General features: G+C 38.5%; 1 protein-coding gene across 4 annotated transcripts in view; it reads left to right on the forward strand.

Moving 5' to 3' along the window:
* The first annotated feature begins 285 nt into the window (after positions 1 to 285).
* Positions 286 to 23,868, forward strand: part of LOC132165841 (endonuclease III homolog 1, chloroplastic-like) — a 33,094-nt gene continuing 9,511 nt past the window's right edge. For 2 of the 4 annotated variants that reach the window (XM_059576526.1, XM_059576543.1), the window contains exons 1-9: positions 286 to 473; positions 616 to 740; positions 2,007 to 2,070; positions 5,298 to 5,366; positions 6,543 to 6,661; positions 19,754 to 19,820; positions 22,795 to 22,886; positions 22,983 to 23,120; positions 23,199 to 23,303. In XM_059576526.1, coding sequence (XP_059432509.1) covers positions 287 to 473; positions 616 to 740; positions 2,007 to 2,070; positions 5,298 to 5,366; positions 6,543 to 6,661; positions 19,754 to 19,820; positions 22,795 to 22,886; positions 22,983 to 23,120; positions 23,199 to 23,303 — 966 coding nt within the window. In that variant the 5' untranslated portion in view covers position 286. Of the gene's footprint in view, positions 474 to 615; positions 741 to 1,992; positions 2,071 to 5,297; positions 5,367 to 6,542; positions 6,662 to 19,753; positions 19,821 to 22,794; positions 22,887 to 22,982; positions 23,121 to 23,198; positions 23,304 to 23,868 lie in introns of those variants that run through there. The other 2 variants (XM_059576534.1, XM_059576551.1) reach the window with 2 other exon arrangements.

Here is a 23,868-nt window from a genome sequence, read left to right on the forward strand (position 1 = left end):
AAGAAAATGATGCTTATACTCTCTAAATATATTAACTTTATTTGTTTGAAGTGAGAGCAAAAGTGGAAGAAAAAAATTTAAAATGACACATGACTTGCATATTACCGTTGACCGTCAATTTTAACCCATTTGACTGATGAAATGTGACTTTTTGTTATAAGATTGTAGTTTAATGAGGTCAGGTGTTATAGTTAGTAGTTTCATAGGAAGAAAGTGTCCTGACATTGTACTTCATATGGACAAAAGGTAATTACTCCCAAAATAATAATAAGCGTATTACGGCATTATGGTTCTGTCCCTCCGAAAACCCAAATGTCCCTTATTCTCTTCGGCTGTCGCTTTTTCACCGTTCCAGTTTCCGTTGGTTTTGAGCGAACCAGCTTTATTCAGGAGCATGTCGAGACCCAAAACAAGATTCTCTTCCAAACCCCTCGAATCCAAAACTGAAATTCGCGCTTCAGAGCCAATCCCAGGTCATTGTGTGGACAAGAAAAGAAAAAAAAAGAACTTTCTCTCACAAAAATATAACTTTGCCTCTCTTACGTACATTATTCATCCTATTCCAATGGAATCTCATTCCTATTTCACTGCTATTGATTTTTGGATAAACTCCAGGTTCTGAATCTTCTAATGGCACTTCTTCTGTACCAGAACTTCGAGTTTTTATGAGGAAAAAGAGAGTGAAAAGGACTATAGATGTTCAAGAAGAGGAGCATGAAGCCAAACCTCAAAACGGCAAAGTGAGAATATTACTTACTTTTTTAATTCAAACACTTTTTTTTAGTTGTTTGATATTTGATTCAGTATTTATGTGAAATGGGTTTGCTCTTTTTTTTTTTTTTTTTTTTTTTTTTCAATGGGGTTAGTTTCCTTGTCAAACTGACTCTCCTTTTCGAAATATATTTTGGAAACAAACTCCTAGAAAATAGGAGGGAGTTGGCGCACAAATTAGGGCTTATTTTGAAAAAGAAAAATCTTTCCTTCTTTGGAAGATAAGGCTGGCCAGATTCTCCTAGTTTTTTTTGGTTTAACACTATTTTAGATCCTTTATAAGCCGTTTTCAGTCTAACAAATTCATCTAGGAAACAAACGAAATTTAAAATAATTAAACAAACAAATTACCACTCAATAAAAGAAATAACAAAGACAGCAAACAAACACCACAGAATTACCCTAGGATGGATCTAAGGTGTTACAAGTGAGAAGTTGTTATTTGCTGTAAATATGTTGCTGACCAATTAAGTGTCCCTTCTGAAATGTATGAAGTGGGAGGTCTTCTAATAATTGCATTCGATGATAATGAAATGACTTAAGTTGAAGGCACTGCAAGTCCAAGAGAAAGGCCTAAAGGAATGTGGATTAAAATTGTTGCAAAGCTTGTCTCCTCTGATTTAGCACAATGTACTGACTTTAGAGCAAAATGGAAGATATAATGTAGCTCAACCAAACCAGTCTAGTGTCCTTTTTTCCTTTCTAATATCTTCTAAAGGTGATCTGTGCATGTAGATAGTATTTGTCTTGAGTGATAACATTTTCCAATAATAATGCCCTGATAGAGAATATGATTCCAAATTGTTTCAAATTTTTGAAATCTTTTATTTTCTTTGCCTTACAGTTAATTTTGCTTTGTCTCTTCAGAAATTGTGCAATGCAACTTTACTAAGCCTTAATCCAACTATTCTATAAAACATCTTCTATAAATTAAATGAACAGATGGAGCCTATTTTCATTGCTTTGCAGCATGGTCATTTCATTCTTTTGGCTAGACGGCTATAGATTTTCTTGGTTATTTTGCTAGGCAGCTGAGGACCACTAGAGCTTGTTCTACTACTTGGTTTTCAACTTCGCTTAACTGCTTATACTGTGACAAAATTATTAACCACTTACAGAATGAGTGATGTACGGTTAAACCCAATAATGAGCTTTGAATCTGCTTAATGCTAAAATTCTGAATAATAATCCTTAAAGAAGCGCTATTAATATCTTGATCAGCTTGGTCTATGCAGCTGTGTGGCCTACCAGACATTGAAGAATTTGCGTACAAAAGAGCGAATGGATCTTTTCGGTTGAGTAAGTACCTCTTTTTCCAATCCTTACATTTGATTTTCTTTAGTCCTGTATAACAGATATGATGTTTTATGCTATCTTGTGAGCATGAACTCCTGCTTACAGAGGAAGATAGAGATGTAGCTTGATGGCCGTTTGTATCCATTTAAGTTGATTGTATTCAGCATAGTTTCAACAAAAGAAAAGAAAAGAAAGAGACTTTGGAAAGATATTTGATGACCTGCTATTTAGTTACATGATTGATTTTTTTTTGTTTGTTAAATTTTATAAAAAGTGTAGGCACCCCTAAGCACACAGGAAGTATACAAAAAGGATGCAAAACAGAAAAAAACAAAGAAAAGCAAGAAATCCCAAACACCAAACAACCCAACAAAAACCAGCCCACAAACCCTGAACAAGATTACATAACAAGAAGAGCCTTCTTGCTTTTGCCCCGGCTAGAGCCACGACTCCTAGCTTCAAAGTTGATCGAGCACTCTAAGTTCTTCAACTCCTGTTACATGATTGATGTTTAATTGGCTAGCTGTTTGTTTATGAGCTATTTCCCTAATGTGATATGATAAATAGTTAAGGCAGTTTGTCATAATCTTGAATTCATTGATAATTCCAGCTTGATGACCAAGTTGGAATTGTTATTGAAAGTTTCCATGTCTGAGAAATTTAATACCTGAAGTGCCACAGGGATTTATCCATTGTTTAATATGAAGATCAACTCAGAGTTTATCTAGTTGCTAGGAAGTTGACTCAGTCATGTCAAATGAGTGGTGTTGCAAGTGAAGTTATTAACGGAAGGAATTATGATGGGGAGATAAGGGAACAAAAAGAAATGATAGGTGTTACAGTAAACAATTGAAGAATACCCACACAAACACATATGTATTTGTTTTGAGTGTATGTGTGTGTGTATTATTTTCTCTTACTTATCCAAAAAAAAAAAAAAAAAAACTAAGTAAAGGGCAGTGGGGATAATGTTTTGGCACAATATATGTATATATTTTGTGTGTGAATATTCTTTTTTCTTTTGTTAAGTAAACAGCAGCGGGGGTAATGTTTTGGCTTTTGCAGATAGGGGTTTACCTTAATTAGAAGAGTATTGAAAAAAGAAAAAAAAAAAGATTGTATTTAGAGGTCAAGGGAGGGTGGCATATACTGGCTGTTTCGAGTAAGCTGAACTTTTCTTATATTTTTATTATTTTGCATATCACTTTGTTTAAGCCTTACATTCTCCAGATTTACGACGTGTACAATATGAATTGCATAGACTTGGGCAAAATCCCTTAGGTGTGGCATGGTTTGCATTTTGAAAACAATAAATTTTCTTTATAAATTACAACTGCAGTTGATTTTGCTTTTCTAAGTAATATAAACGCTTAAAAGTTGCTAGAAAGAAGAGCATCAATGCAACTTTTATTTCTTTTATCCCTAAGAAAGTCAATTGGTCGAAGATTTGTTCTCTAATGCTAACTGGTGATTTGGGAGTAAGAAATCTGATTCTTCTTAACCTAGTTCTTCTGGGAAAATGGTTATGGCGTTATGCTATGAAGAGGGAGGCTTTGTGGAGATTGGCGGTGGTAACCAAGTATGATAGCATGAGTGGAAGTTGGAGCTCTAAGGAGGTAGTGGGGTGTGTGGAAATAAATAAGGACGGGGTGGAGGGTTTTTTCGAGATTTGTTAGATATGAAGTGGGAGATGGGCCCAAGATCAGGTTTTGACATCATTTGTGGGGTGGCACAGCCCTGAAAGTAACTTTTCCGAAATTGTTTAGCAATGTGTGATGTAAGGAGGCATGGGTTGTGGATCATGTGCAGTTTTCTAATGAAAATATTTAGTGGAATTTATCTTTTATTAGACCTATGTAGGATTGGGAGGTGGAATTGGTTACTGTGTTCTTGGATTTATGTACTCTCTCATATTGAGACAAAAGTGGTGATAATATAATATGTTGGATCCCACCCAATTGGTGAAAGTTTGAAGTAAGGTCGTTTTATCATGCATTGTCTATTCCTGTTGGTTCTCCATTTCCCTATAAGAGTATCTAGAGAGTTAAGACTCATTCGAGAGTGGCGTTCTTTGTGTGGATAGCGGCACTAGGGAAGACATTGACTATGGATAATTCGAGGAAGAGGAAGTCCTAGTGGTGGATTGGTGTTGTATGTACAAAACGTGTGGGGAGTTCATAGATCATCTTCTTCTTCATTGTGAAGTGGCAAGAGAATTATGAGCTTTGATTCTTGGTGTAGAATGGGTCATGCCTAGAAGGGCAATAGAGTTGGCACGTTGGAGAGGTAAAAAAAAAAGTTGGAAAGTCGTAACATTTTAGAAGCTTGGAGGATGACACCTTTGTGCTTAATGTGGTGTATATCGAGAGAGCGGAATGCAAGGTGCTATCTTGAGATTTCGGTAGAAAAGCTAAAGCATGTCATGTTCAAATCTCTTCATACATGGATAGCGGCATATGATAGCCCTTATTTTTCTAATTTTTCTCAGTATTTCGATTTTTGTTCTTTTTTTTTTTTTTTTTTTTTTTTTGGTTTCTTTTGTATACTTCTTGTGTATTAGGGTTGCACCTCTTTGTGCTTTTAATGAGATTCATTTACTTATTAAAAAAAAATGCCAGTAAATTATTAGTTCATAATCTTGATATGAAATTACTTATCAAAAAAAAAAAAAAAATAATCTTGATATGAAATGTTTTATACTTAATGTAATCCACTAGATATTGACTTATTGGAACTGGATTTTCAATCCCAAACCTAGATGATGGATGCTTATGTTTGTCAGGAACCATCAGTTTCAAAAGGATATGCTATTAGTGAGTGGCCAACAATGTATATCAAGCATACTGCATACCACATTCTAACGGTGTTGAATTTCGATTTGGCAGATTAGATTATGTTTATAGAAATATTCTTTATGGATCCTGCTTTTGAATGATTCTTCTAGAATGGTAATACATCTTCATCGATAAGGCAATTTTTTTTGATAAGTCATTGATAAGGCAATTTTAACATATATTTTGAGCTATTTTTCTAAATAAGAAAGGGAGATATTTAGGATTCTTAAATTCATGCAATGTAGGACTGTGTGAATGAGTTTGTTTGTCATGGGCACTCTGTGCATGTGGAACTCCCCCTCTCTCTCTCTCTCTCTCTCTCGCGTGCATGGACACACACATGGACACTCAAATATAGAACCACTGAATTTTTTTCTCATAGAAACAGTTCTGCAGGGAAGTCAACTCCTGCCTCAGACGTGCTTCCAGTGGAAACTGAAGTTCCTTCTTCAATCAGACCTATAGGTATGTTCAAAAGCAGTATAGTTTGCTAATTGCCTTTTGAAAATAGCAGCTAAATGAGAAGACTTTTATTAAGTAATTTCTGTTCAAAAATAAATGGTTTTAGGGAGACTATGCAGTAGCAGGTGACTTCACCTAGAAAGTGTTTGTGTTTTGAGTATCCCTATTGTACATTCAATCATTCCAAAAAGATGTTTTTGATAATTGCATCATCAAGTATCCGTAATCTTGTCAGAATGCTATAGTTCATAGACCCTGACTTCTGGATTCTAATCAGACTGATTATTGGATTCTTCCAAGTTCCTATTTCTATATGGATTGATAATATATCTACAAGTCAAAATCTTTTTTTTTTTTTTCATTAAGCATGTAATTGATCTGCTTGTATTTCAACGGCCTGCTTTTCCATCTTGATTAATGGTAGCCCGTATGGTTTCTTTGGTAGTTCTTGGGGCCTACGCCAAGGCTTTCCTCTCTCAACCATTCTTTTTGTGATTGTCATGGACGCTTTCAGTAGGATGTTCTCTAGAGCAATGTTGGGGGTTATTTATCAGGATCTGGGTAGACATCCTTAACGTTGCCATCTGAAAATATCCCACCTGTTCGCAGATGATATACTTATTATGTGATGCATTGAATAAGGAAGTTCTTTAACTGTGCCTTTCTTGTATCATGGTTTTTGCTACCAGCTGGTGCTTGTGATATTGGACTGTTTTAATGAATTTCAGTGGCCTCCACCATGGATACTAGGCAATCTATGGGCCAAAAACTGTAATATTGTGGTTAACAGCCAAAAACTAATTTTTAGGGCTACAATCAGTTGACTAAGGAAGTTCTTTAACAGTGCCTTTCTTGTATCATGGTTTTTGATACCAGCTGGTGCTTGTGATATTGGAACGTTTTAATGAATTTCAGTGGCCTCCACCATTGATACTAGTGAATCTATGGGCTGCATAAAATCTCATGGAATGCAGGTTGAGCATGTAAGTAGTACGAGGATCTTAAATTTTGTCCCTCATAAATCTAACCCTAACTGTATAAAGGGTAAATATGTCATATCATCTCCCATTTATATGGTAGTATCACATATTACAAAGAAATGGAATCTTGCTTTTAAGGTGAAATATGTTTTTATTGCTGTTGGCCTGGATGGTAAATGACTTATTTCGTTTAATACAGGTGAACCACCGCCCAACTGGGAAAAAGTCCTTGAAGGGATTCGCAAAATTAGGTCTGCTGAGGATGCACCAGTAGACACAATGGGCTGTGAGAAAGCTGGCAATTCTCTTCCTCCTAAGGTATAATTCTCCCTTTCCCGGTAATGGGCAGAGAAAGTGAAAATAGCAGATAGATATACCTTAAGTTATCATCAGTGTCTCTTTATCACCTGTCGATACATTCTCTAACAATGATATTAGATTTCAACTTCAGAAAATGTAGGCAATGAGATTGACAAAATAACTTCAAAGTTCATATATCCAGATCATTCCGATTTATTGGGAGAGCAATGGCGAAGAGAAAAAAAATTAAAAAGAAACAAAAAGGGTTAAATAAAGAAGTTAAATGATGTAATTCTGAATATGAATGAGAGAACAAAAGAGTTTAAGAAGGGAAATCAAAGAGCTAGTTCAAGCTATCAAATTAGCATGAACACCCAAACTCAATCCCTAAGCCAAGGGGATAGAAAAGCCACGAATGTTGGCTGAAAGTCCATTCAATTCTCTAGAAAAAAAGCTGATTTTACAACATGAGAGAACTCTAAAATAAGACAATAAGTCGCTGCCCTAGCTAAGACACGATCACAACCACCAATTCAAATCTAATCTTACGGTTCTAAATCTGTCAAGCAGTGGTCACATGCCTAATTAAAAAGTCACAAGACTTAGTAGTGGTCACAGACTCATTAAGAAGTCGCATGACTTTTTATGTAAAAATTAAAAACTTAAGAAAATACTTAAGTTAAAGACATGAAACAACAGCTAAAAGCCTAAAATCAACCAAGATTGATCACATTATCAAACTTATAGAAGTCTAGGCTTCCTTTTAGTTTTTCTCTTTAGATGATCAAGTGTTTGTAAAAAGTCCTCTTCCATATGCTTTGCATCAGTCCCACCAGGTGAGGGAGAACTTGCCCTCGAGTTAGCATCATCCTCACTTGTAGAATCTCTATGGTATGGAATCAAGTGGCATACATTGAAAATGTCGAAGGTTTTAATATGACTAAGCAGCTTCAACCTATAGGCATTGCCATTAATTCTCTCTAACACATCACAAGGACCAATATTTCTTGCATTTAACTTTGTATTCACCTGTTGGATACATGTCTTGAGTTAAAACAGCCCACACTTAGTCACCAACTTTAAAAACTAGGTGTCTTTGGTCAGAACTTATCTATCTCTGTCTACTATATGTTTTTGGATGGTTTCATGAATATGCTTCACGTGTTCCACCATTTCTTCAGCTTTACAGCTTACATGAGCCTTCAATGGCAAGGGATCCAGATCTAAAACGTTAGACAATCTCAAATGGATTCATCTTCGATGACCTGTCCCTTAATCGGTTATAAGCAAATTCTGCATGAGAACCTGATCCCATTGCTTAGGATTACTTCCCAAACCACAAGGGTTGGCCCAAGTGGTGGAGGCCTTGGTCTTGAGGTATCATCCCTTCAAGGTCCAAGGTTCAACACCTCATGGGTGCAAACAATCCTCTGGGGCCACACCCCCTGGTGAAAAGCCAGCGATTTAATCAGTTCCGTGTAGGAAAACTTTCGAGGGTGCGGTGCATGGGACCGGGACTTACTCTGCAGGGGTGGGTCCGAAGGGCCATTCCTTGGAGAGGTTCTTCGACATAAAAAAAAAGGATTACTTCCCAGTAAGACATGTACCAAGTTTTCTTCCAACTCCTCAAATTTGGCCATTGGGAGAAAATTAACACCCTCCCCTTGCTTAGGTTTTAGTGTAACTTCCTCTTTTGATGGGACCAAAATTATTTCCGTCTTTTCTTTGTAGAAGGTATATGTGTTTCTCCAGCCATCATGAATTACTCTATTAGCAAATTGTCAGGGCTACCAAATAGGATATGACTTGCATCCATAGATACTGCATCACACCACACCTTATCAAAGTCTCTACTTCCAACGGATAAGTCAACTAAGGCAATACCATTTATCTCACTGCCTTTCTTAAACCAAGTAAGTTTTTAGGACTGAGGATGTGTCTCAACCTTCAAATTCAGCTTGGTGATTGCCTCTTGAGAGATGATATTTTCACAGCTTCCACTATCAATCATTAACTTGCAAACACACCTGGAAATAGTGCAAGTGATCTGGAACACACTTGGTCAGTGCCAATCATTATCATCCTTGTATCACGGTGTTATAAGAACCTTTCGCATGATAAGGCACGGACCATCATTGCCTCTGACCACTGCCTCTTCATCTTCCTCATCATAGCAAAGACTCATCTTCTTGCAGCTCTTCTTCTTCTAGACAATCATCTATAAGCAATTGCTTTTTGACAAATAGAAGACTTGTGTCCTATTTCTCCACAATTGTAATACTTCATTGTTGCACTACTGGTTTGGGGTTTAGAATTGGATGACCCAATATTTTGTCTTAGTTGAGGTGTATTGATCTGTCCTTTTGAAGTCCAATTGTTGTGGAATGGATTCCTGCATTAGATTTTTGTGATTTACCTCCAGAAGCAACCATATGACCTGAACTGGACTGGCTGTGGGCTGCCCTGTTTGGTCCCCTTCCTTACTGAATTTCAGCAGCCTTAGCACACTGTTATGCTTGTGAAACATTCCAAATATCTTGCTGGCTTGACACGTCTTTCAAGCTGGTCCACAATCCACCAGTATACTGTGCCACTTTTTGATCCCCACTTTCATTCAACTCAATTTGAAGAACAAGCTCAAAAAATTCTCCAGTGTATAATCATCAACCGATTTGCCCCTTTGTTGACAATTTTGCAATCTTTGATACATTAACTGTGTAATTATATGGCAGGAACGTCACCCTAAGCTTCATACGCGTCTTCTCCCAATCAGATATCTTAGGTTTGCCTTGTCTTTGACGTGTCATAATAAGCTGATCCCACAAAGCCAAGGCTCTCCCTCGTAGCTTCGCTGCAACAAGATTCTCCTTCTTATTTTTTTATTTTTTGATAAGTAAAGTCAATGTATTAAAAAGCGCAAAGGGTGCAACCCGTGTACACAGGAAGTATACAAAAGAGCCCACTACACAAGCTTTAAACTGAAAAGGATGCACAGAGATCTATAAATTCCGCAAGCGTTGAAGCTTGCGAAGAATACCCCAAGTCAAACACTCTCTACTGTGGACAACCAATCAATAAACCCTTCACCATTTAGATCACTGTTGAATTCAAGAATCTTTACCTTAAATCCACCATCCCGACGCCTCTCATCAAAGGGAATAGGTGCTGGTCTCCTTGGAGCGTTCACATGAAAAGGATTTTCAAATTCCTCATGTTGATAGTCATCCCTCTCATCTTTGTTGCCATCTTGAGAAGGATCCTGTCTTTGTGCAACGCGTGGGGATAAAGCTTCAATTTGTCTTCTTAAATCTTCCATCATACCAATCCGCCTTCTTAAATCTTCAATCATACCGACCTCTTGTTGATCAAATGCAGCATTCTGATTTGGTGGAGGAGCTGGTCCACGAGGTTGATTCCTTCTCCTTGGCGGCGTCTGGAAAATCCTTAGAGAAAATACCCCAAATCCCCACTCAATTCCTCTGGATCAGAACTTGGTCTGATACCAACTGATACAATTTCAAATATGTTCAAGAGAAAAAGAGAGTTTAAGAAGGGAAATCAGAGAGCTAGTTCAAACTATCAAATTAGTAAGAACACCCAAACTCAATCACTAATCCAAATGGAGAGAAAAAGCGCAAATGTTGGCTGAAAATTGATTCAATTCTCTAGAAAAAAAAAGCTGCTGTTACTACTTGAGAACAACTCTTAAATAAGGTAATAAGTTGCCGTAGCTAAGACTTCAAATCCAGTCTAAAGGTTCCAAATTTGTCTTGCAGTGATCACATGCCTAATTAAAAAGTCACAAGACTTACTGGTGTTCATATAACTAATTAAATAGTCACATGACTTATTACATAAAAATTGAAAAAACTCAAGAAAATACTTGCGTTCAGACACAAAACAACAACTAAAATCAACCAATATTGATCACATAATCAAACTTATGGACGTCTAGGCTTCCTTTTAGTGTTCCTCTTCGGATGATCAAGTGTTTGTAAAAGTTCCTCTTCCATATGCTTTGCTTTTTTTGAATGCATTCTGTAATATTCTGGAAGAAAACTTACATGAGGTGTCCAGAATAGGTGTCCTAAGTACCAACCGTCATTCTCAGGAATATTCCTCATTTTGTAGAAAAATTGGCTCCTTTCATACAAAATCTTCTACTAACATGGTATCAGAGCGTAGAATTTGAATATTCCCTTGTTTTTGGTGAACCGATTCTTCACATTTTTTATTGTTTTTCTTTTTCTTCTTCTCCCTGGTTTTCATCATTGTTGCTTCCGGGTTGCTGTGACATGGGTTTTTCGATTCTAGCATTTGTATAATGTTGGAAGGTGTATGAAGATGATGTGGTGGCCGGTAATCTTCATCACCATCGTTTTCGTCAGCATTGTGGTAGTGGAACAGCAGAACCAATTCAATGACTGCTGGGTTTGATGATTAACTGACATGAAAAATTTATTCAGGCCAATTGTGTTGGTTAGTCAGCACTTTTTGTGTTTATTCTTGGTTGAATCACAATGTTTCGTGGCGGTTGATGGTGCTTTTTGGGAACTCTTCTATTTCACAGCGGTCATTGATGGTTGGTTTTGGTGTTTTTATAGTTGGATGGCCTGCGATAGATCCCGTGAGTAATGTAGAAGTGGTCGCGGGGAGTTTCTGAGCAGCGGTAGAGGGATTACTCATCGGAGTTGACAGGGAAGCGCCTTGTTTGGCTATGGTTACTTCTTCCCTATTCAGGATCCGAATAACCTTGTTCGAGTTTATTAAACTTTGGGCTTGTTTGTTAGGCTGGGCTTGTTTATTAGCTGGGCTTAGTTCTTTTATTTCTCAGTTGGGCTGTTTGTTGATTTGGTTTGGGTCGTGTTCCATTGCTTGAGCCTGGTTACCATCATTTGACCCGGTCTAGTCACTGTTGGGTCACTCATTCAACTTGGAATAATATCGGGTCTAGCCCAATCCAACAACTGCCGGTGACTCATCTTGGCTGATACAAACTGATTCTGCCGGTTTATAACTCCGGTGTTCGGTAATGATTATATTCCGGCTGGTTAAGAGTAATTTTGGGCCAGTTAAACGATTTTCAGGCCAATTCAGAGTATCTTTTTTTTTGATAGGTAATATCAAGAAAGCTTTGTAAAAAGCATAGGCTCCCCAAGCATACAAGAAGTATACAAAAGGACAAAAAAGCAGAAGAAAAGAAAAAACAAGAAAAGGGACCCGCGAAAACCCAACTCCACCAAAAGCAACTACCATACTAGCCATCAAAAAACCCCTCAAACCCACAAAGACTGGAAACCCTCCCACCCGAAGCCCAAAAGGAAACTCAGCGCTACTGCACGTGAGCCTTGCCTTTCCCTCGCCGGTCGGACTTGTGTGCATTGCCATAGTTAATGGAGCTCTTCAAATTGAACAACTCCCTTTTGCCTTTAGACTTAGTCCAAGCAACCTTAATCTCAGTATCTTCGAGCTGGTTCATGTTGGTTTAGTTCAATTCAGTACATCTTTGGCCTGTTCTTGCTATTTCTTAGCAAATTCAGCAGTTTTTGAGCCCATTTGACAGAGCTTTGAAGTCGTTTTTTGATCTTTTGACTATAATTTTGAGTTGTCTACTTGTTGATTGATAGTATGGCTACTAGACCTGAGCTAATCTCCTCCATGTCTACTTTAATTTCTCCTAGACATCTATTAAGCTTAATAGTAAGAATTGCATTTATTGGCCTTGATCAATAGAGATATTCTTGAGAGGGAAGGACTCATTTGATCACCTCTTATCTAACACACCGAAATCTTCTAAATCGGCAACTGATACGAGCTCAGACGCCTCAACTACTTCTATTTCTTCAGCTGTCTCAGTAAGTCTTTGGGATAAGAAGGATAATATGATCATGTCCTTCATGCTTTCTAGCACAAAGCCTAGTATTGGGACTACCTTGTTGCACCTTAGATCTACAAAAGCCATTTGGGAGCGTATGTAACATATCTAACTTATCTATTATGGAGCCGAGAATGTCACTTGCATGTATGAAGTATTGAAACAATACGTTGGTCTTGAGCAAGATACGCGGAGATTGGTGGAATATTATTCTCAAGTTATGGGTGTCTTCGAGGAGAGGAACATGAATCCACTGCTCACAACATTTAGCACTAAAAATGGAGAAACAATGCTAGGATATGGATGTGGTCTGCTTTCTCATTGGTTTGAAGTCCGAGTATGAACTTGTCCGTGCACAAATCTTATGTAGCTCCAATCTTCCCTCTCTTCATGAGGTTTATTCCCAACTTCAGCACACTACCCTTTTTGATGTGGACTCTGGTCCCGGTGAGCGCTCTACCCTTGTTGCCTCTCATGGCAATTTTGGTGGACCATGAGGAGGCTGTTGTGCGCGTAGTGGACGCGACTCATGGGGAGGCGGACACTTTGGTAGTTGGGAATCTAAGAAGTGCTCCCACTGCGACTGCAACAATCATTCAATAGATTACTGTTGGGATCTCCATGGCAAACCCACTAGGTCTGCCAATTTGGCTTTTTCTCTGGATGACTCACTCTTGCTTCTGGCTCGACCATTCTTTCCAGTAGGGGAAATATGTACTTGATATCCTTGAAGAGACTCAAGTGCTAGGTGCTTTGCCCGTTGATACTCCTATGGATTCGAATTAAAACTCTTGAATGATGAAGGACACCTATTTCCAGATCCTAGCAAATACCGTCGATTGGTTGGAGAGCTCAATTATCTTTTTTTTTTTTTTTTGATAAGTAATATCAATGTATATAAAAGTGCAAAGGGGCGCGCAACCCATGTATACAAGAAGTATACAATAGAGCCCATGTATACAAATGCTTTTAAGCTGAAAAAGAAGCACGTAAGTCTAAGAATTCCACAAACGTTGAAGCTTGCGACGAATGCCACATTACTCTCCATGAGAACAATGTTTGGAGCACCATTTTCTTCAACTCTATGAGTCCAAGTTCACGGTCTTCAAAACTCCGTGCATTCCTTTCTCTCTATAAGCATCACATTACACACAGAGGAGCCATTCTCCAAATGTGCATAACTGTACGATTACCCCTTTGACCTCTCCAACTTCCAAACATTTCTTCATCCTACCTGACATCACCCACGTAACACCAAACATCTGAAAAACCATGTTCCATTCCTTTATAGCAACCTCACAATGCAATAATAAATGATCAATTGATTCATCACTATTCTTGCACATACAACACCACTCCATCACTATAGTGTTCTTCTTACGTAAATTGTCCAAAGTTAATATTTTCCCTAGTACCGTTGTCAACACAAAAAAAGCCACTCTCGAAGATGCTTTACTCTTCCAAGGACCATCCGTTGGTGCCGAATTAACCCTTACTTGATAGTATGACTTCGCAAAATTCTTTTTCTTTGAAGGCATCCAACAAATTTTATCCACCCCACCATGCCTAACCTGTTGGGAATACAGTAAATCAAAAAATCGCGAAACCTCTTCCATTTCCCAATCATGAACAGTCGAATAAACATTACATTCCAATGAATAGCACCATTTGCTATATCCATATTCTCCTCCACCCATGCCTCCTTAGCGCATGCGATATTGAACAAGGCTGGAAATAGAATCTTCAATGGTGACTCCCCACACCGCACATCTTGCCAAAACAACACTCTAGAACCGTCTCCTACCTCAAATTGCACATGCTGCTTAAAATTATCTCACCCCCTTCGAATACATTTCCACACTCCCACCTCATAGGGTCCTCCTACTTCCTTGGAGCACCAACCACCCCTCATCGTATCATATTTAACCTCCACTAGTTTCCTCCACCACGCATCACCCTCATTGGCAAACCTCCACAACCATTTACCTAACAAAGCTCGATTAAACTAAGTCAAGTTCCTTACCCCTAATCCCCCCACCTTCATCGACATGCAAACCTTGGACCAGTTTACCAAATGAAACTTGAATTCGTCACCTACACCTCCCCACAAAAAGTCTCTTTGTATTTTTTCTATACACTTCGCCACTCTCATTGGAATCTGAAACATAGATAAATAGTACGTGGGTATGTTGGAGAGGGTGCTTATCATCGTTAGCCTACCACCCTAGGATATATACATCCGCTTCCACCCTATCAACTTAGTCTCCATCTTCTCAATGACATTGTTCCATATAGTTGGGTCCTTATAATGATCACCCAAAGGTAAACCCAAGTAAGTAAATGGCACCGAATCAACTCCACACCCAAGTATTCTTGACAAGCCTTCCACATCTCCCACCTCACCTATAGGGGAAATAACAGACTTTGAGAGATTTTTTTTCAACCCCGAAACCGCTTCAAAACACAATAGCAAACATCTCAAATTACGAAGTTGTTCCACCTTTGGCTCGCAGAAGATAAGTGTGTCATCTGCGAATAATAAGTGTGACACTACCATTACCTCAGAACGTCGCGAACCCACTGAAAATCCAGACATAAGATCTCTCTCCACCGTTGCATTCATCATCCTACTAAACACCTCCATCACCAACACAAATAATAGAGGCAACAAAGGGTCCCCTTGTCTCACTCCTCGAGAGCTACTGAAAGAACTTGCAGGCGTTCCATCAATGAGGACGGAGAAATGTACCGTAGAGACACAATGATGAATCCAACCTTGCCATCTTTCCCCAAAACCACACCTCTCTAACATGTGTAGTAGAAAGTCCCAGTTGACATGATCATAAGCCTTCTCCAAATCTAGCTTGCAAATAAGGCCTGGCCTGATTCCTCAGATCGAATCCGACTATCCACACATTCGGTCGCCATTAAAGTAGAGTCCAAAATTTGCCTACCTGGAATAAATGCATTTTGTGTATGTGACACAAGCTTCCTCAACATTGAGTTCAACTGACTAACCAGTACCTTCGAAATGATTTTATACACCCCACTTACAAGACTTATAGGGCGAAAATCCTTGATCTTCAATACTCCAACTATTTTTGGAATAAGTGCAACAAATGTAGCGTTAATGCTCTTCTCAAACTTTCCACTCATGAAATTCCTTGAAAAATGCCATCATGTCCTCCTTTACCACCCCCCAACATTTCTGAAAGAAAGCCATAGTAAATCCACCAGGGCCTGGTGCTTTGTCGCCCTTCAACTTCCTCACCACCTCTCATACTTCATCTTCAGCAAATTCTCACTCCATCCAAATTTTCTCCCCTTCATCTATGGAGTCAAAAGCCTGATTTACCATCAGTGGAGCTAAAAGCCTGGTTGGTCTCGCCTGATACTGTTCAGAATACAATGTTTTATAAAAATGCACAATATGATCCTGTATAACTGTTGGATCCTCTGCCCTGCTCCCAGCCACCATCAGGGCATTAACCATGCTATTTCGCCTATGCGAATTGGCCAACCTATGGAATAACTTCGTATTCCGATCTCCCTCTTTCAACCACAATGCCCTAGATTTTTGCCTCCAACTCACTTCTTCTTGATAAAGAGTATTCTCTAAGTTGTTAGAACACTCTTCTCGTTTAATTATCTCCTCCGTTACTCTACTTTCTTCAATGCGATCCAGCTCACTCAATCCCTCCTCCATCTCCTTTTTCCATTTCCTTATGTCTCCAAACACTTCCACATTCCATTTTTTGAGATCACCTTTCAGAGCCTTCAACTTTCAAGCCAGCACATAACCTTCAAAGTAATAAGAGTCCCACCACCTCTTTACTTGCTCCACGAAACCCTTCGCTTGTAACCACATATTCTCAAACCTAAAAGGTGTTCGACCCCTTCTTCCTGTTCCACACTCTAATACCACCAGAAAATGGTCCAATAGTACCCGAGGAAGCCTTTTCTGTCACACATCTGGAAAATATTCCTCCAATTTTGTAGATATCAAGAATCTATCAAGTCTGGACCCCGCACGCTGATTAGACCATGTGATCCTCCCCCCTACCATTGGAAGATCGATTAGCCCCTGCTCAAAAATAAAATCACAAAATCGATCATTGCTTGCGTGTGTTTGGATGCACGCAATCGTTCTCGTGGGTTTCAAACTACATTAAAATCCCCTCCCATGCACCAAGGCCTTTCCCATAGATTCATTAATCCACCTAGTTCATCCCATAAATTGCTTCTAATGCCATCATCATTTGGCCCATAAACACCAGAAAAATCCCGTTCGAAATTATCTGTAACACTTTTGAAGAGATAGGCTACTACAAATCTCCCTATACATTCCTTTCCTCAATCTTCTCCACCACTCGCCTATCCCACATTAATAAAATACCCCCGGATGCACCTGTAGATCCCAAGTACAGCCAATCAACATAAGTACACCCCCACACACTCCGAATCACCTCTATATTAATGACCTCAATTTTTGTCTCCTGCAAACACACAATATCCACCTTCCACTCTCGTAACCTCCTCCAAATTTTCATTATTTTCTCAGGCTCATTCATACTTCTCACATTCCACGAAATTAGTTTTGGCTTCATTAACAATATTTACCAGACCTCCCCTTTCCAATCGATTTAGATGATCCCTTCACATCATAGTTCACCGTGCATTCCAACCACTTTAATTCGCGATTTCCTTGATTCCCCGCTTTGTCACACATTTGTTGACCATTTACCCACTCCCTTGTTAGGTCTACCGGCCTCGATGGCAGTAAACAGAGCCATCAACTCCTCCTCATACCCATCACATGCTAGGCCCAATGCATGACAGTATTCTAATACCCTCTTGAGCACCCAATCTGGAGACATTGCTTGAGCTCCACCATTTGCTCCCATACTGGCCAACGGTTGAATATCCAACATCTTTGTCCTCCCCATCTCATCTACCGTCCCAGCCCTCTCTATCAATGTATATTCCCCATCTTCGTTGCCTATACTCTCATCTTCCTCCCTATCCTCTTCCGCTACTTCATCTTTCCCATTTTCAACTTGCACTGTACAAAACCCAATGTCGCCAAACCCATGGGCCTCCTTTGCCGCACCTGCCACACTCGTAGGCGAGTGGTGGAGAAGATTGAGGAATATATAGGGAGATATTTAGTAGCCTGTGTCTTCAGAAGTGTTACAGATAATTTCGAATGGGCTTTTGCTGGTGTTTATGGGCCAAATGATGATGGCGTTATAAGCGATTTATGGGATGAATTGGGTGGATTAATGAATCTGTGGGAAAGGCCTTGGTGCATGGGATGGGATTTTAATGTAGTTCGAAACCTAGGAGAACGATTACGTGCATCTAGACACACGTAAGCAATGATCTATTTTTCTGATTTTATTTTTGAGCAGGGGCTTATCTTACAATCACAAGACTAGATATCTTATATGTGGTGAGTCAATTCCTAGAGGCTTCGAGACTCACATTGGAACGCTACTATTCGTATTGTTCAATATCTGAAGGGGGCCCCAAGATGGGGCATATTGTTTAGGAAGAATGCTCATCTTATGGTAGAAGGCTTCACTGATGCTGATTGTGCAGGATTACCGGCAGACAGAAGCTCCACTACAGGATGTTGTACCTTTTTGAGAGGAAATCTTGTAACATGGAAAAGTAAGAAGTAAAGTGTAGTTGCTTGATCGAGCGTAGAAGCAGAGTATAGAGTGATGGCTCATTCTGCCAAGGAGCTAACTTGGTTACAACACTTTCTACGGGAGATAGGCTTCCCAGCACCTACTCCATCCCACTGTCTTGTGATACTAAGCTGCTCTACACATTGTTTCTAATCCCATATTTCTTGAGAGGACCAAGCACATAGAGGTTGACTGTCACTTCGTTTGAGATAAGATACTGAGTGGAGATATAACCACACCATTTGTGAATTTGAGGACCAATTTGCTGATATCTTTACAAAGTCATTGTCTTAGTGGGTTTGAATTTATCTATTCTAAGGTAGGCTTAGATGACATATATGCTCCAGTTTGAAGGGGAGTGTTAGAAGGCATTATGTAATATTCTAGAAGAAAACTTGGATGAGGTGTCCAGAATAGGTGTTCTAGTACCAGCTGTCATTCTCAAGAATCTTTCTCATTCTATTGTAATCCTTCTCCCATATATATGAAATGAATAGCACAGGGCTGAAGATAGAAAAATCAGCTCCTCCTTTCATACATTTTCTTCTACTAAATCAGCATTGTTAAAGTAATTGCTATGTAATTCTTTTTTAGTAATTTTATGATAAATCATATACTGGAAATATTACATTTGACTTCTTGCCTGATGGTGAAAGTAGGAAAAGGACAAAATCAAATCCCTTTTGTCAAGAAAGATAGAGATTGCACATTCATGTTGCTTGTCTAATGCTTATATTTTAATGGGAAAAGCGGAGTTAGGAGCTGCGTTGGGTTTTAGAAAACCCTTTGAACTTCAAAAAAATTGGACTGTACGGTAGTGCCTAATGCCATTACGTGGACAGAAGATGAAATTCGTGCCCTTTGAAGACTTTATGATGTGTTGGGAGCTGCATTAGATTGATATTTGAGTTTTTCTTTTGGTTGGGTGCCTGTATTTGTAGACTTTTGTGGCAGTTTTCTTGCTGCCAGAGGTGCTTTTTTCTGATGACTTCTGTTCCCTTGTTGCTTTCCTTTGGGATGCCTTTCATCCTATTGCCCTGGGTGGTCACCTTTGGGTAAATCCTTTTTTTTTTTTTTTGGGAATTTCTTTTAGCTCTTCCTCCAAATAGTTCTTTGTTCACTATACAAGAAAATTAAATTTAAAAAAGATATGCTGAAACGGGACATTACTTTATTCTAAACCAATAAATTTCATTTGATGGCCAAAAAAGAGACACTTTGAATTCCAAGATATGAAAAGTAAGATTATTAGAAGACTCACCTTATCAAAAAAAGAAAAAAGAAAAAAAGATTATTAGAAGACTCACTACTTTGAACTTTAACGTTTCCAAATTTGATTCAATAGAAGCACCAGTTGACTCTTGGACTAGTAGTCAAATGGTCTTTGACAGACTTGGCTTTGAGTTGGGTGTAGCGGGTTGCATCACCTTAATATGCTTATATACTTTCCAACTTTTTCCAATATCATTGCTTTGTCATTCTCTACTTCATGCGTGAAGCATAGCTTGGTTACGCTAATTATTCATATTTTTCTTCTATCAGGAGAGAAGATTTGCTGTCTTAGTATCTTCGCTTTTGTCAAGTCAAACCAAGGATAATGTTACTCATGGCAAGTGCTTGCATTGTTAAATATTTATTGTCATTTGTTAATTAGGCTGTTTCCCTTTGTTCTTACAAGGTAGTATTCCTATCAGTGGTATGTTGTAGGTTGTAGTTACAACCAGTGATAGATTATCAGGACGATGCACTGTCCACATGAATGCTGTTGACTACTATTACTAGCTTTTTAATCAGGAGTGGAATACATTCACACACACACACACACACAAGGATCAAGTGATGAGCTGTCCTTTTGGAGAAGTAAGGATGCAATGAAGACCACCTCAACCGCCTCACAGTATCAAGTTATGAGGGCAAACTAAGGAAAATAGAAATGCACCATTATTAGTTTCTGGTCAAGACTGGTCAGGAGAGTAGATGATTCAAGCTAGCTGAGCCAATCTTTGAACTCTTGAAGCTTGTCTCAATTTAATATGAGGGTAACTTGTAATTGATCAAGCACTTTGGGATTAGCTTTGTCAGCTGTGTTATCTGCACTTCAATGAAATATAACCTTGTGATTGTTGAGAAAACAGGTCGTCTCAGTTTTTTTAATCACCTAAAACAACCTGTCGTTTATGTCAGCTCACCTGTCGTTTCCCCCTTGTCAGTACGACCTGTTATTTTTCCCTTTCCAATACAACCTGCTGTTTGATGCATCTAGCAGTCTGTCGTTTCTCCCCAGGTGAAAAATGACCTGTTGTCTAGTCACCTTTTTTCACTGCTGTATTTGGTTGCTGGAAGTGACTGCTGTCGCTGGGAAACCAGGAGTTCTTCTCAAAGAACACCCCAGACCAAACTGATGGACACTTTTCACACCCTCAATAAGAAAAGTCGAGTGCCCACACTGATCTGAAACAACCCAAAAACTATGGTTGCTGAATTTTCAGGCGTGACTGTGACCACCATTAGCCTGGGCACTGATCTGAAACAACCCAAAAAACTATGATTGCTGAATTTTCTGGCGTGACTGTGAACACCATTAGCCGCCGCTTGTTGACCACCTTCAAGACACAAAGAATGCCCTATGTGCTTCTGAACATAGTCCTGGGCTCCTCCACCTACGCTGATGTCGGCGGTTGTATGACACAGAAAAAAATTCTTCTTTATTTTTTCTGGATTTTTCTAGCATTTGATTGCTCTAATACCAAGTTGAACAGTGTAATAGAAGAAAAGAAAGTGAGATAATTGAGAAAAGAAAAAATGGCTTGTGAGCAAGTGAGACCCAGAAATAAAGATTCTCCTCCTGGTAATGTATTATTCATATTAGCGTCTCATGGTGCAAGTATGCAATAATGCCTTCTCATAATACAATAACACAAACCTTAACATATAACATAAAATAAATGTAGTTCAACAACATGATTGAAAAGACTTCATAAGATTAGCGTCAGAGTGATAAAAATCCATATGGAAAATTGTTTTGTTAGGAGAATGAAGTCTTATCAGGGAAAGAGGCATTTCCAAATAGGAATGAGTCAACAGACCCTTAATTTTTTAATTTTTTTTAAAGAAAAATCATTGAACCACTCAATAAGTTTTAGGCCTTTATCAGATCCTCTTTGAGTTTCTATTTTTATCTTTAATTCCTTTGAGTTTATCCCCATTATCAAGTCGATCCTCTTGTCAAATTCCTTACATATTTCGTCAAAGAGCAGACAAAAAATTAAAAAGAAGATAAGAAAAAAAATACGAGCCACCTTTCTGTTAATGGGGTGGTGCTCGTGGCCACCCCTCTGTTAATGGGGTGGTGGTGCTCATGGCCACCCCCCCTGTTTTCAACAGACCTCAACACATTCAAGTGACACATCCCTCCACAGTTTTGAGCTCGGAATGGTTTTTGTGTTACTATCCAAGATTGCCAATTGGTGTTTACACAGCTTGTCATGAGTAGATTATTGTTGATCTAAGGTCATGAGTGCTGGAAACTCTTTCTCCAGTTACTTTATCAACTGCTAACTTGATTCTTTGCTGTGTTTATCAAAGCTAAATTGCTTATTGAATTTATTTAAATCGTCTCCTGTGGTTGAGTGATTTGAGACCAACTGATCTAATTGACTATAGACAATATTAGAACTCAGGCCGAATCCTGGTTCAATTAGTTAGGAAGCAAGTTTACAGTTAGTAAACCTCGAGCTTTTCATGAACTATTTGGTCATTTGACAGCCCTATGTGCACCAGAAATATTTTGAAAAGCTCTAAGTTGTCACTGGAGCTTCCCCTTGTGCTCTACGGTTCTACCACTGAGAAGTTTCTCCTCTGTAGATAAACAGTTTTCTCCACACACAAAACCTGTTCCACCACTATATGGCAGTCCAAAAATCAACTTCAACCATGAGAGCATTTAAAGTTCTCCTTGAGCACTTTTTTTTTTTTTTTTTGATAATTCAACAATAATTGAAACCTTTTTCTTCTAGATTCTTTTCCTAAGTTATATAATATACATTTTAGATGTTACTTAGATTTTGTACAAATAATTGATCAGCATCGACCAGATTGCTAATTATGTAATTCATGAAATCTTCTGCTACCATAAACTGTAGATTTCCAGGTTTTACTTGGAAAAGTGTGAAATGGTCCAATATTCTAATAAAAAGGGCAATCGTGAACAAGTGGTTAAAGGTATTGTAGAAAAATATAAAAAAGGAGCTTGTGGCCATATACAATCACCATTGGGCAGTCGTTCAACTGGAGTGTATTGATTTTTTTTTTTTTTTTTAAATATATATATACATATGTAACCTTTTGAGTTTTTAATTGGGATTGTTTAAAGTTACTTGGTAGCTTCCTATGCCATGGAAGCAACCTAAACAGCTTTAGAATGATCTTTCCCTGTAATGAGATTTATACGGTAAGGTCGGTTGATGAACACATTATATGGCATTGTGCTCTATATATACTATAGTCATTAGTTGCTCCAAATCTTGTTCTGCTTTTCCGTTGATGCCCTTCAAACTTCACTGACAAAGGTCTTAGGATTGCAGGAGCAATTCAGCGTCTGCTTCAAAATGGTCTGCTCACCGCTGATGCCATTGACAAAGCTGATGAAGCAACTATCAAAACCTTGATTTATCCTGTATGACAGTTTTCTGCTATAGTTTACGAAACTTCTATAACTTCTCTTTTCAATATTTATTTATTTATCTATCTATTTCTTTCTTGAAATTTTTAGGTTGGATTTTATACAAGAAAAGCTACTAACTTGAAGAAAATTGCAAAAATTTGTCTCATGAAGTATGATGGAGACATTCCTAGCTCACTGGAGGAACTACTCTTACTTCCAGGGATTGGCCCTAAGATGGCTCATTTGGTAGGGTTTGATTGCATTATTTGTTTAAGTCAGATTGTTGCCTTAGCATCTCAAAGTTGTGTGGTATGTGGTGCTTAGGTTATGAATGTTGGATGGAATAATGTTCAAGGGATATGTGTAGATACTCACGTGCACCGTATTTGTAATCGGCTTGGATGGGTGTCAAGGCCAGGCACAAAACAGGTACCTCTTATTTCTATTTTCAACTTTGGTAGATTCTTGAAAATTGATTTCCACATGCTGGAAATTTGCCCTTGCTCATCAAATTTGTTGCCGATGAGACTTATCAAAAAAAAGATAGAGAAAAAAAATTGCCAATGAGAACTTGCTCCATTGGCGACTCCTTCCCTCCCTCATAAGATAGGGAGGAAGATGTTATCATGGACTTGAGACGCACTCATTGGGTGCATTAATCGATTTTTGGCAATTACCTTGGAGAGCTACAATGGGCAGCGAATGGGGGAACTTTTTTTGATAAATAATTAATTCATTAAAAAGCACAGAGTGGCTCAACCCTAGTACACATGATGCATACAAAGAAAGGCCATACTAAAGGCGAAAAGAAGAACAAAAATCCACAAATTGAGATAGTAGAAAACTAGGAAACATTAAAAGTCATTGAGTAGGATCTTGACCAACATATTTTTGAGCTTGTCCTATGTCTTTTCATGATCTTCAAAATATCGTGTGTTCTACTCTCTTCAAATAGTCCACATTAAACACAATAGGGCTATTCTCCACATATCCA

The sequence above is a fragment of the Corylus avellana genome, chromosome ca1 (assembly GCF_901000735.1).
Source record: "Corylus avellana chromosome ca1, CavTom2PMs-1.0".
NCBI classification, from domain to species: Eukaryota; Viridiplantae; Streptophyta; class Magnoliopsida; order Fagales; family Betulaceae; genus Corylus; species Corylus avellana.